We start from the raw sequence: 13,502 nt of genomic DNA on the forward strand, positions 1-13,502 counted from the left end.
AGCCTGACAACTGATGCTGTCTGTGAAGCCTTTTTTATTCATGAGGATACACTGAGTCTCAGATGGCACAACTGCCTTCATAAATTATAAATAACACTACCTCTGCCAGATTTTGGTTATTCTTGCTTTTTGGCTAACTCTGCTAGGTTAGCTTTGCTAGTAATACAGGAAGAGATTGCATTAAAAATTGAAATTATATTAACCCTCTCCACAACAGGCTTCAGCTTTGGAGGTATGGTAATTACCTTTCATCTTCTGCTCTTATTCTGAGCATTAGCAATATTGTCTTTGGATTATGGAGGACATGATCAGAGTGAAATTAACCATGTGTTCCCTGGTGTTGACTACTCAATGTCTTGATTTTTAATAATGTGGTAGTCAATAGGGGATCTAAATCTAAACCTTTATTCAGAACCGTATTCCCTGACATAGGAAAGGGTGGGAAAAATCAGTATAGAGCCTGAATTAAAAGTAAATTATTGTTTAATAATGAACAGGGCCAACTAGTATCTTAAAAATCCATGCGCTTCTAATTTTAGAGAGAGAATGCTTGAAATTTTTATCACAGTTCTGTAACTCGCTTTGGAGCGAAGGCTGGCCTCTCTTTTTTCATAAACGCAGACCAACTGGTGCGTTCTGTGTATTCAGTAATACTGATAGAGGTGCAACAACGTAGGTTTGTTCAGTTGCTTTTTTCCACACTTTGTGAAGCACCTAAAGATAAGAACTAACAGGACAGGAAAGGCAGTCAGTGGAGGCAATACTGAGCACTAGTCAAGCAGAGTAGCTTCCTTTTTTAGATAACTGGGAATCAGGCACTTAGAGCTGTCTTATAAAATGACAAATCACTGAGATATTAGTCATACCTCTTCTTTTGTCTTCTTCGACAGGACCCTTAACCAGTCTCCAATCATACTCAAAACAGCAGCAAAATAGGCAAGGCCAACAAGGATCCAGAACCACACTAAAGGTTTATACCACTCCCGATAATGGATGTCAGAATTTCCTCCTGAAATAAGCATAAACTTCTCTTTAGGAAACATACGATGCCAAAATTGACTGCAAAATTTCTGCAATTCTGAGAAATTCCTGAAAATATTTCCTGATACTTGCTAGCACCATTGTAGTTCTAATAAAAGATGAGAGATGTGTCAGGTGGGAGAAACAGTCTGTTTTTAATTTAAGATTAGGAAATTACATATTGCTCTACTGCTATGTGACCTACCAGAGTACCTAGCAAACTTTTTTCCTTGTATTGCTGAGACAATTCAGAAACAAGTCTGAAATTCCTGCTTTGACAATACATGCAACAGCACATACGCATTGCCAAGAAAAATTTTAATACAACTTGTCTTCCTTATTCTGAACTGCCTACAGCCTGGTAGTTTGGAGATTTCACAGTTCAATCCTCTCAAGTGATATTTTCCGGATTCTTTGGTTTTAAATACAGAATTCAGAGATCTCAGTGTAGGAGACAAAAAAGTAACTTTCCCTACCAAATCAGGATATCTGACAGGAAGTCAATGCTGTATCAGCTCTGACAATAAGGATACATTGTCTGCTTGGATGTGAGTTATAGGGATGAATTCTCTGGCCAGTGACTTTAGAGGAGATATGGATCAAATGAAGCAACAAATATCACAGGACAGTTGAGGATGGAAGGGACATCTGCAGGTCATCTGGTCCAACCACACTTCTCAAGCAGTGTTTCCTAGAGAATGTTGTCTTTGTTAGAGGAGAGCCAGACACCAACTTTTATCTCCTTATGACACTAAAAAGCTTTTAGTATTTTTCCTCCACTAAAATACCCCAGTGATAAAGTTCAGTGTTTTAACCTGAGCATTTTGCAATCTGAAATGTTCTATAAGTATTTTAATTCTTTCCAGACTGAGCATGAGTGTGTGTACTGCAGCTGAACATTCCCAAGAAAGCTCAGACATTTGAGTATTGGCAGGGACCCAAATATTGTTTTTGATGTTGCTCTCTCCTCATACACTGTATAAATCTCTCTTTTTTTCTAGTCTTCAAGAGTGTAAAACAATGGTAAATGGGAGCTGCTGTTGCTATGGTACAATGAGGCTATTCTGATCACACACGTCCCCGCAGAAGCTTGCTATGGAGCAGATTGTCTGGGTCTGTCTTACAGAGTAATGAGCCAACTGAGAAAATATGAGACCACTTTTTTCAGCCTATCAAATATTCTGTTTGTTTCTTTTTTTTTTTTTTTTCCCAGACTACTTCGATAATTGTATTTCCAACAGTAGAAAAAGATTTCACCAGTCTGGCAAGAATTGAGACACATTTAAGTGGAATAAATCAGTGTAGCTTCACTGATGCTGTTTTACCCAATACTCTGTAATGTTTTCTCTTTGATGTTGGAGGGGTAGAGATACAGAGAGATTAAAGTGACAGAAAATAAAAGTAACAGAAAATCTTTCTCAAAACCAGCAATAAAACCCAGATCTCCTGGTGATCACCTGCCTTAAACTCTTATCATGAGATCATCTTTGAAGTTTTCTCATTCAGGGTTTTGATTTTTGAAAAATTCTGCTCATTAGTAGCCACCCAGCCATGGATTATACTGTCTTGATTATGTTGGATACAGAGCAATTTAAAATTTAGTACTCTGTTGATTTTTTACAAATATATTATTCAAGAAAACACTAACAAAGTGTACATGCCTATGAAAAATACTGTTAATTATTTTTATTTCACACTTTGGTACCACAAAGCCAGAATATCAATAAGCTTCTCTTCACACTTAAGTGGTTAAAGTGGACTGAGTTCATGCAATTACTTTTAAATCTGAATTCTCATGAAATGGTTTTTCATATCTGGGGCTTTGTTCAGTGCCAATTTTTCCTCAGTAATTCATGTATTCTATACCACTATGTCAGAAATAAAGGAGGATGAGAGTGTTATCTACAAAAAGACTGTCTTTGCTGTTCAGCAAAGAAAACTTCACATATCCTCATTTCTTCATTTGATGTTTTTACTCATTCATATTTCACTGATGTTTAGGAAATAGTAAAATAGAAGCATTTTGTCTCTGTGCATCTTAATGCCTATAATTAGTATCACTAATAATCCAATAATCACTAGTAATCCAATGATGGGGAAAGAAATCTAATTTATTTTAACCGCCTTTTTCTTAGCAAAACAGTAGAACAAAATAGATTGTCTCATCTCTGTAACCAACAATCCTGACTCTCTCCTTTGTAAATAATAATAATGGATATTTATAGTTCCAGATAGTACTGTATTCATCTGAGAGAATAACCTCGTAGCACTGTACTGTATTCATCTGAGAGAATAACCTTGTAGCATGGAGCTACATATGCTATTAGTCCTTCCTTGCCATAACAGGGCAGCTGCAATGTCAAAATTCCTGCCAAGGCTAGAGAACAAAATCCAGCTTCTGAAATGCTGCAGCTCCTGCAAAGGAAGTTTTTAGCAACACACTACTGTGTCAGACCAGACATTTCTCCAGCCTTATAGCTCAGCTCTACTTTGTAAAGCTTTGTCCATTCATCATTTTGGCTATTTGCTTCAGCAGTCAGCCTCAGCTTGAGACCTAATGGACTAATACGAATCTTGAATTCAATAGGAAAGTCATTTGACTTGTGCATAATTCATTGCATGGTAAGGGGTAATCAGGACTTCCCAGACTCCTGTTATCTACACTGCTGAAAGCTTTAACTCTGCAGATGGCAAGGCACCTGGCTCTTAAATCAGTGTGGAGTCCTCTATGTTATTGCACAGTAACCCCAACAGAAACACCTGGCTTAATTTCTCTGGATGTAATAAATTGTAAAAAGCTTCCTCTCCTTACAAGAAAATAAATTCTAAGAGCCAAGGCCCTCATGCACAGAACCTAGGCTCAATGCTGCTCACCTGCTACAAAGTCACCAAAACCAACGGTAGTGAGAGTGACAACCACAAAGTAGATGGACTCCAAGGCTGTCCATCCCTCGATGTGTTTGAAGATAACAGCGGGAATGGTCACAAAGACAATGCAGCCAGCCAGGATGAAGAGGATGGTAGAGATCACCCGGATCTTTGTTTGGCTCACTTGTTTTTTCTAGAGAATGGGCAAAACAAAGGGAAAGTGTGTTATTGGAACCATATAGTTTACTTTATGAATGGCAGATGGATCATGCTGATGTCATCTGGTATTTCGATTTCTCTCATTTGTGAGCTCATTAAGTAGAACACAACACTTCCTCCCACTTAGTGAGAACCGTCCCTGGGGAATAGTGAACCTCTATGGTCTGGCCACAGAAAAATGGTGATTTCCATTTTCCTAGGCAGTCAGTAACCTATAAGAAACGTATCCGGAAAAACTAGTTCTGAGTTTCAGAAAGGCCCCAATAAATTCCGGTTTGAGTTCCGTGTATAGAAGAAATTGTGCATTCACAGCACTAAAGATATATGTAAGTCCACACTGCCTCATCAGCTCTAAATGCTCAACAAGGAATACCAAGACTAAAATGAAAATAAACCTATTTTTTTTTCTCAAAGAAAAAGAAAAATAAAAAGCTGTTTTATTTACTAATAATTCATGCTTTGGGTTTTGCTATTTTATTTATAAATAAATCATGCAAAAGGCTTTCCTTTATCTCTGGAATTCCAGCTTGCATTCGCAAATATAAAGGTATAATATAGCTATTTGTGGATTTCAGGACTTCCCAGTTCAAATAAAATATACAGGGCTTATGTCAAATACCAAATAACCTGAGATAAAATTACCTATATAAATCCATGCTGGAAAGCTCTTAAACAAATATTTTGCATGTTACTGGATGCTATAAACTGAATACAAATATTGGCAGTGTAATTGCAACATTTTAAACTCCTAGATCATATAAACTCTCAGTTCATTTAATATAAACTTTGATTTTATTTTCATTAACACTGATATAAGCCTGGGAAAATAGAACCAATTCTGACAGATTTATTCCAGATTTACTGAGCCATACTTAAATGACTTCAGAATTTAATAAAGTTTCATGAGATAGCTGAAATCTACTAAAAAACTTACTGTGGATTAATTAAAGTGACAGTATCAATTGTGTATCTATCCTTGCAAAGGAATGCGGAGGTCAGTGTAAGTTATGTATTAACCAATGATGGAAAAAGAATGGAAGAAATGATGTATAAATCCATACCAGATATTCAGGACATCCACTTGTTCATGAGTAATGAAATCAGTCAAAGGTGTGATTTTGTAGGGTTTTTGTTGTTGTTGTTGTTGTTGTTTTTAAAGTAAAAATGGTAACATTGTTATGAGAGTGTGCATAAAGACCTGATTCATGGCTATTGTATACTTCAGCCACTTGCACAAAAGCAGAACAGATGAGCTTCTTTTTATTCTTCTTATTCTTTCACTGGTACAGATGAATCAGAAAACTATGGTGCATAAGGCCAACATTTTCAGAGGTACTGAAAAGGGCACAACAGCAAGACTCCGAAGCAGAATTACTTACTGAACAATAATGCATGAAATTCAGGGTACAAGTGAAAAGGGGGACATTCTGTAGTTAAACATGCATTCTGAAGACATTCAGAGTATAAATACTATAGATCCAAAAAATGCTAAGACATAAATGTTGTTATTCATGGAATATGTACTTGGACTGAATAGAAATCCTATATTAAAAAAGGTTGGTTTGCATGTTTCTCTTATGGATGGATTTGGCCTTGCTATTTCCCTATAAAGAATATCATTATGTGCTGCACATTTTCTGAAGAATATGGAAATGCCACTTTTACATTCCAGTTTTGGCACAGTTATATTAAATTGGACTATATTAGCCTAAACACGGCAGTATTACACTGTACCAAGTCATTATTAAAAGAAAAAATATATATATTATATATAAATACACTAAAGGTTGAAAAATCTGAAAATGTTCGTGCCTCAGGATTTGAATTATAGAGTCTGAAAAATTAGGCTGGTACTTTCACAAGAAGAGGAAAAAAACCACACAGGTTCTGCAAAAGAAATGTATTTTCCTCAGGACAATATATTTCATAGGAACAGCCACATTATTACTTGCTGATATTTTTGTTCTTTTTCTAGCCTGATGTCTTAATCACCATGATATAGAATTGCTTGCTCTTCTGATGAACTCATGACTGCTTGTATTAACTAAATAGTGATCCAACTTTAGCATAAAGAAAAGGAACAGTTCAGCTGAGCATGGCCCAAAATGTATTAGATTAGGGAACTCCACAGAAGTGGCACTCCTGCTTTGCTATTGCTGAGCCAAGCCTAGGTCTCTCATACTCTCTAACAATTAAGCTGGTATATAAAATATGTCAATAACCTGCAGATCAGGGCTGAACCATGTGCCTATCCTGCACAGTATAAATAGACAACAAAGGTCAACCACTTTGTCCTAGTTCCTTAATTCCAGTTTCTCAATAGTAGCTGCATAGATATAGATATTTAATTCCAGGTACAGTATTGCATGTCATACACACCCATGCTTTCCTCAAAAGAATCTGGTTTTGATTTTCCCATTTAGCATGCAGCTGCTATGGACCACAGATTTAGGAACCTACCTCTCCCTGTGTATTAACACAGGGAAATTCGTCATCTGTGATTTTTGTGAATCTTACTCACAGAGCCAATCTGTTTAATATGCAGCCTAATTATACTGAGCATTGAATGTGCCTTTTAACATTTGATCCCCATTATGTAAGAAATGTCTAGGCTGTCAGTTCTCAGAAGAAGGGACCATGCTTCATCAAGACTGCTCCTAGCAAAATATAAGAAATAGAACTAGTTCGTCAAACTAGTAATGACAATTCCTAACCAATAAGATAGACATCATAAATACAATTAGCTATTCTTTCCCCTCATTATGTAAGTTTATCACATGATCTAGGAGGAATTTCCACCTCTACCACCTCCTATCCAGCCTTGTCTTACAGGTCTCCATAACAGTACTCCAAATAGACTCTTAAAATACTGCAAGTCATTGCAGTATATTTAGTGTATCTGACAAAGAAAATTAGAAATATCCTATGCTCCCATAGTATATGAATTTCTGACTACCTTGTGGAAACAATTTTCTACCTGTACACTGGCTTTACTAACAAACAAGAATTGCATTTAGGATTCTGACAGTGAAAAAACATCTGGGGCCAAACACTGAAGAATAAATACCTGAGCATCTCCAGGCAGGCTAACACAATCTCTGAGCCCATTTTGTGACACAGATGCTGAGTTATCTGCAGTAGTCAAAATGAAACAGTAAGAGAAGTCTCTCTGGGAAAGGTAGTTCATGTCATAGTTAAATTGTAACTTAACAATGTTAAACTGTCAGTTTCAGTTAATGAAAACACTTTTGAAAGAGATGTTTTCTACTTTTTTTAAAATATTGTTTTATCAACATGTTCTTCCCACATTGATGAAATATATTTGTGAAACATTCATCAAGTACAAATAAATTAGTGCCTGCTAATGAGAGAGGCTTCAATTTACATCCAACTAGAGCAAATCTGAAAAAAAAAAAATGATTAAAGGAAAAATCTAGGAAAAGAGTGGAGTGTTTTTTATGATATAACAACCTATAAAGATTCATCTCCGTTTACTCATGAAAGTGTTCATTTCACTCTTAAGGTAATTAAGATCTAAACAGGCAGCATCACAGAATCATAGAATATCCTGAGATGAAAAGGACCCACACTGAGTCCAACTACTGAATCCACACAGGACAACCCAAAATTAAAACACTATTTCTCAGAGTGTTGTCCAAATGCTTCTCGCACTCTTCCAGCTTTTTGCCATGACTACTGTCCTCCTCGGGACAACACTGCTCCAGTGCCCAACAACCTTCTGCTGCAGAGCTTTTTCCTAACCCCCACTTGATCCTCCCCTAACACAGCTCCATTCTGTTCCCTTGAGTTCTGTGAGCGTCATCAGAGAGAAGAGATCAGTGCTGCCCCTCACGATGAGCTGTAGGCCACCATGAGGCCTCCCCTCTCCTTGGGGCTGAGCAAACCAAGGGGCCTCAGCAGCCACTCATACATCTTGCTCTCTAAATCCTTCATCATCTTTGTGGCCCTCCTTTGGACGCTCTCTAATGGTTTTATGTCCTTTTTATATTGTGGTGACCTAAACTGCTCACAGTGCTTGAGATGATGCTGCAACAGCACAGAGTAGAGTGGGAGAATGATTTGAATCATCTTGCTCATATTAATTCAAGAAACCGTCAGCCTGCTTTACTGTCAAGAAGGGTTGGGACAGACATTCTCGTGGAGAGACCCTTATCAGTGAAAATTAGATCTTCTACATCCTTTCCATCCACAACTTACTTTTCTTGCTTTTCCCTTTTTTTCTATTACATACACTGTGGTTTTACTAGTTTTGGACCTATCCAGTAACTTCAGAAGTTAAGAGAAAACTATTTTGGGGTTTTTCTTCTCTTGGGTCCTACACATCTATGCCGATTGACAGGATTCTTCTATGGCTACTGCCCTTTCCAGGTAGATTAAACCAGTTATAAATTTTCTGACCTTATCAGTATCAATAAAAGGACCGAACAAGGTTCTTATGTTCCCAGACTGAGACCACAGCGATGACATACATTCATTCAAAAAGGGGTAGATTTTTTTCCAAGTAGAAGACATTAAGTATAGGACCAAAAGATACTACAGTCATTTTTCAGACTAGACAAAATGCTAAATATATGGCAAATTACACTATATTTCCAAGACTTGTTCCAAGACTTGTTCCAAGACTTTGTAGTGTCGCCTCTTCTTTCATAGAAACTAGCCCAATATACAGTACTACTCAACTAAAAATATCACTGGAACATTTGTTACCTTACAGTGAGCTCATATGGTACCTCTGTCTTCCAACGGTTTTCTTTTCTGAATTCCTGACAAATATCCCCAGGACTTCAAGCAAGTTGTTTACCTCTTTGGCTAGTTGAACAGTGGTGTATTTTTAGTGCTAGTATACTGTGCCTTCACAGAACATGCAGTCCTTGTCTCTACACCAGGCACTGCATTTTGGAGCACTCCTCCAAAGAAAACATTTTTTTTTTAACACTTCTTTTGTCCGCTTTCCTTCATCTTAACTTTATGCCCTCTCCCATGCTGCCAAATATTCTTGGAACAAATTCTCTCTTCCTGTGCACTAATTAAGCAGCTTGTCTTCTAAATAATTTCCTTCAGATCAAAATACTTTAACAAAAGGAAAGCCAGTCCTTGTATTCAAAGCATGAAACAGAACATCGCATAGATCAGTCCTATCTTTGCCACAGAGGAAGGCCTAACTACATCCATAGCAAAAACATTTTTGGCAAGCTAGTTCAGATGGTGCCAATAGTCATAGGTTCACAATGCTTGCCTTTCCCATCAATTAAATGTAAGCCAGCCCTGATCCACTTCCTGGCACACATCTTAGTAAGGTGCTCTGCCCATCTCATCATGAAGATTGGTAGAGCACTGGGCTCTCATGGGTAATGTTGAGTTTCTCATCAACCAATACTCCCTAGTCTTTCTCCTCAGGGCCTCTCTCAATCCATCATGTTATAATCAATATACTCTTCTTCCTATTTTAATCACTAGGCCAGAGAGCCATGCACTTTTTTAATTTAACAAATGGTGATGAGTGCATTTTTTCTATAACCTGATGGTTGTCCTCTTTTGTTTTGCATCTTAGAGCAGAAAAGATTTCTTTCAAATCCTTGGGTTGAGACTGGAAAAGAACTTGGGGGATAAATATTTCCACACCTGTCCAGCAAGTAAAGCTGGCTGTCTCCTCTTCTGATTTTACCTTAATGTAATCAGTTCTGTCAGTATTGGTGATCATGAGGACACTTAATGAATGGTCTTCTCAGGACACTGCCAACATGACACACCTCATAAATCCCATACAGGCTGGCACTTGGAATCCCCACTCAGCTCTATTGCGTGTAGGTGGCAATGCTTTGATACCAGGGTAAGGAGAGGTCAGAGCTGTCCCATATTGGATGCACTGGGTTCCAGCTGGATCCAGCTGTCCCTCTGCAAACCAGGGCCAGGCCTAGCAGCCAAGATGGTGGCACCTCTGGGAAATAAATATTTAAGAAAGGGCAGAAATGCCATTAAGGGACAGGAGGAGGAAAGAGAGGAGTGAATGAGGGAACAAGGTTGGGAAATGGGAGGTGCTCCATGGCAGAGCAGGTATTTCTGTGGAGTGACTGCAGCCCATGGAAGACTTACACTGCGGCAGAGGAAAATTGTAGGACGGAAAAAGCAGCAGAGACAAGACACTGTGCACTGGCCTTGACCTCCTGCGGTGCATGTTGACACAAAGGAGGGACTATGCATGACCTGTGATAATAATGTGGGTGGTGGAGATGTATCTGAAATGAGGTGAGTTGAAATGGAGAGAAGCTGAGCCTGGGGAAGAAGGATGAAAGGTGTTTCAAATGTTTGTCTTTTTGTGTTTCCAAATACCCAACTTAGTAATTAAATATTCACACTAATTGTCACTAAATTAATTTAAAGTCCCCAAGTCAAGTACTTTTTGCCTGCAACAATACGTAGTAAGTGAATTTCCTGTGTTTATTTTAACATACAAATTTTGTCTCTCTTGTTTTCCTATTTTCTCCTCCAGGAGGGAAGGAGCAAGCAGCTGTGCAAGTAGCCAGGGCAAACTCACCACATCAGTGAAAAAGGCAATGCTCTCTGAAAGCCTAGAAGTAGAATCCCAAACAACATATCCAAAATATACATATGACATTTCAGACCCTTCCATGAGTTAGGAATGGTGGATTGAGCCATTCCACTAGACAAGCTTCCTCCTTGTCTAATGAGCTCTTTTGGTGCCTCAGTGCTATTTCAATTCTTGTGTTTTACAAAGAACATTGCTATTGCATCAAAAGAAGATGCAAAATCCATCCCCTGCTTCTTAAGCGTAGCAAGTACCATAAGAGAAATGGATATTAAAAGCTGTAAGTGCTCACATTTGTTACTAAGCCTGGTAGAGACAATCCTGAATACATACAGGGCACAGGTCAGGGTAAAGAAGGATTTATTTTTTACATAGCTGTTTTTTCCCATAAAACAACACTTCTGCAGGGTGTTTGTCTAGACCCAGATGGAATATTCAGCAAGCTTTTCACAGGGTAGCAGCTTTCTCAAATGTTATTTTTATAAACTGCAAGGCATGGATATTGCTGCAGTCATAATGTAAGTACTGATACTGTGTTATGAAAATACAGAAACACTGCTATGGAAATTTTCTAGGCTCAATATACCTCTTTTCTATCTTCTTTCTCTCTCAAGAAAGCACAGCTAAGGCTTTCTGATATGCATCAACTACTTTCATCAAGTTGCTAATTATGCTACTAAACAAACAAAAATTATAAGAAGCTCAAACTTCTGTTCTTGCTGAGCTGTATTCAGGCCAAGACAAAATAGATGTGGAATAAGAGGGATCCATTCTGTGTATACTTTTCTCAGACAATGGAGCAGACAGAGGACAACAGAGGCTTATGACACAGACTTAAAAAGATTCAAAGGATGCATTCAAAGGCCAGATTTGGAATATGCTGCTTCTTTCCTCCTTCCTTAAGCTCCCATGTGAATTATAGCTATATTCCCAACTTCCAGAGATTGCAGAATGAGTTAATAATGGTTGTTCTGAATCAGTTCCCTTTACCTGAAAGGATTCTAACTTGCTAGTCCTGGTAACCCTGGTTTTGATAAGTGCTGAGTCAATGCTTTCTTCTTTTCCATCAATGCAATTCAGGGCAAAAATAAAATGCAGTTATGATAGAGCAAAGAAAAGTGCCACATTGCAGCAAGGCTAAATGTATTAGTATATACTCAGAGTCTAATTATGAAATGCACTGAGACAGAGAAAAACAGTTACTGTAGCTAGGTCAGTGAGAGATCTAATTATCTACAGCATGATGTGGCCAATTTCAAAGACTTAGCAAGAAACAGAAATTTGAACTTGGTGTTAGAATTTTCTCATCTTTGCAGGGTGGAGATATTTTATATTTATTTTGTTAACTCTGCTTGGGCTTTGACTTTTTGCTCTGCCACATTTTCTGCTCTTCAGACTACTGAGTATTCAGAATATTGTCACTGTGTTATAACCTTCTCCCTCCTCTACCAGCTTTCTTCAACATTTTACAGGAGCTGCCACTGCTGTGTGCTTAGAGTTCACGTTCAAAGTTAAAACAAAAGCAGGAAGCACTGTTGAAAGAAAAAAGCTGGCATAGAGAGAGGGATGCATCAAATACTTTGCTCCATGGCTCAAAACATTTCTTCTTGCCCCAATGACATGTATATGTGTGTAAACTGTGGGAATATATGGATATGTAAATTGCATTAGTTTCAGGGGAAATATCTGCTTGAGACTAAAGAGGTTTATTTCCACTGTTCTCCACTGAAATTAAAAGTTATATGTCTAATATTAATTTTAGTAGGAGGCAGGCATGTGTAACCTTACCCTTCAGAACAGTGATTCCTGACTATTTCAAACCAACCTCTGGGTTGGACTTGATGGTCTCTAGAGATCCCTTCTAATCCCTACAATTCTGTGACTCTGTGATAAAGAAAGACCATTTATCTCCCTTCCTTATGAAGAAATTTGGAATTCAGACTCTGGGTAGAAATACATCTCCTTGCCACTGCTTATTCTGAGATCACCCTGAATGTTAACCCAATTTCAAAGCAAATGAGAGCTGGCAAGCACTGGGCTATGATACCAAGAAATAAATTGTGCTAAACTTTTCTCCACGTAGAAAACAGAAAAGAAGCACCTAGGAAGAACAATAGCTGGCAAAAAAGACAGAAATCATATTTTGTGGATAATCTCTGATGAAAATAAATAATTTGCATGAGTAGATAAAAATTCCCAGTGGAAGAAAACCATTTCATGAAAATGCACTTCATCATTATTATTCAACATTTATGTTCCTCTTTAAGGAAGATAAATCATCATTTATATGTTTGGAAACCCTTCTGCTCAGACACAGTAGAATCAATTGCCAAGTACACTCTTACCTTGCACTTAAATCAGTTTTTTGTCTATTAATTGCCTACTATACCTGTCTTTGCTTTATTAATTTATTCTCTGTAAACATTCAGACAGGTTCTAAAATTAGAAGCACACTACAAAAAGCTAAAATAAAGGAAGGATCTTGGGCTCATACACCCAAACGTGGTAGTCTATCCACAAACGAAAAGCAACGTAATGAAAACTGCTCCCCAAATAAAAAATGTATTATTACAATAGAATGTAATACAGATGGAAATTCAATAGCAATATTTTTTTTTGCATTAATCAGGCATTCTTCTTTTGTAGAAGACTGTGTATGTAAGAGCTGTAAAATATTAGAGGCATTGTAGTTCATTGACAAGACTTACTCTTAATACCTCTTACTCCAGTAAGAGGTATTATTAAATGTTTGAAATTCTAATAGAGAAAAAAAACCAACAACAAAAACATGTTAAAAGGCCTCATGTAAGCAGACAAAACAGTACAA

General features: G+C 37.6%; 1 protein-coding gene across 2 annotated transcripts in view; it reads right to left on the reverse strand.

Annotated features, from left to right (window-relative positions):
* The window catches only part of KCNK10 (potassium two pore domain channel subfamily K member 10), a 39,653-nt gene that overhangs the window by 2,888 nt on the left and 23,263 nt on the right, over window positions 1-13,502 (reverse strand). For both annotated transcript variants that reach the window (XM_021403599.1, XM_021403600.1), the window contains exons 5-6: window positions 3,895-4,081; window positions 867-1,009 (exon numbers count right to left, since the gene is read on the reverse strand). In XM_021403599.1, the coding sequence (XP_021259274.1) occupies window positions 867-1,009; window positions 3,895-4,081 (330 nt within the window). The remainder of the gene's footprint in view (window positions 1-866; window positions 1,010-3,894; window positions 4,082-13,502) is intronic.

This window comes from Numida meleagris, chromosome 6 (assembly GCF_002078875.1).
Source record: "Numida meleagris isolate 19003 breed g44 Domestic line chromosome 6, NumMel1.0, whole genome shotgun sequence".
NCBI lineage: Eukaryota > Metazoa > Chordata > Aves > Galliformes > Numididae > Numida > Numida meleagris.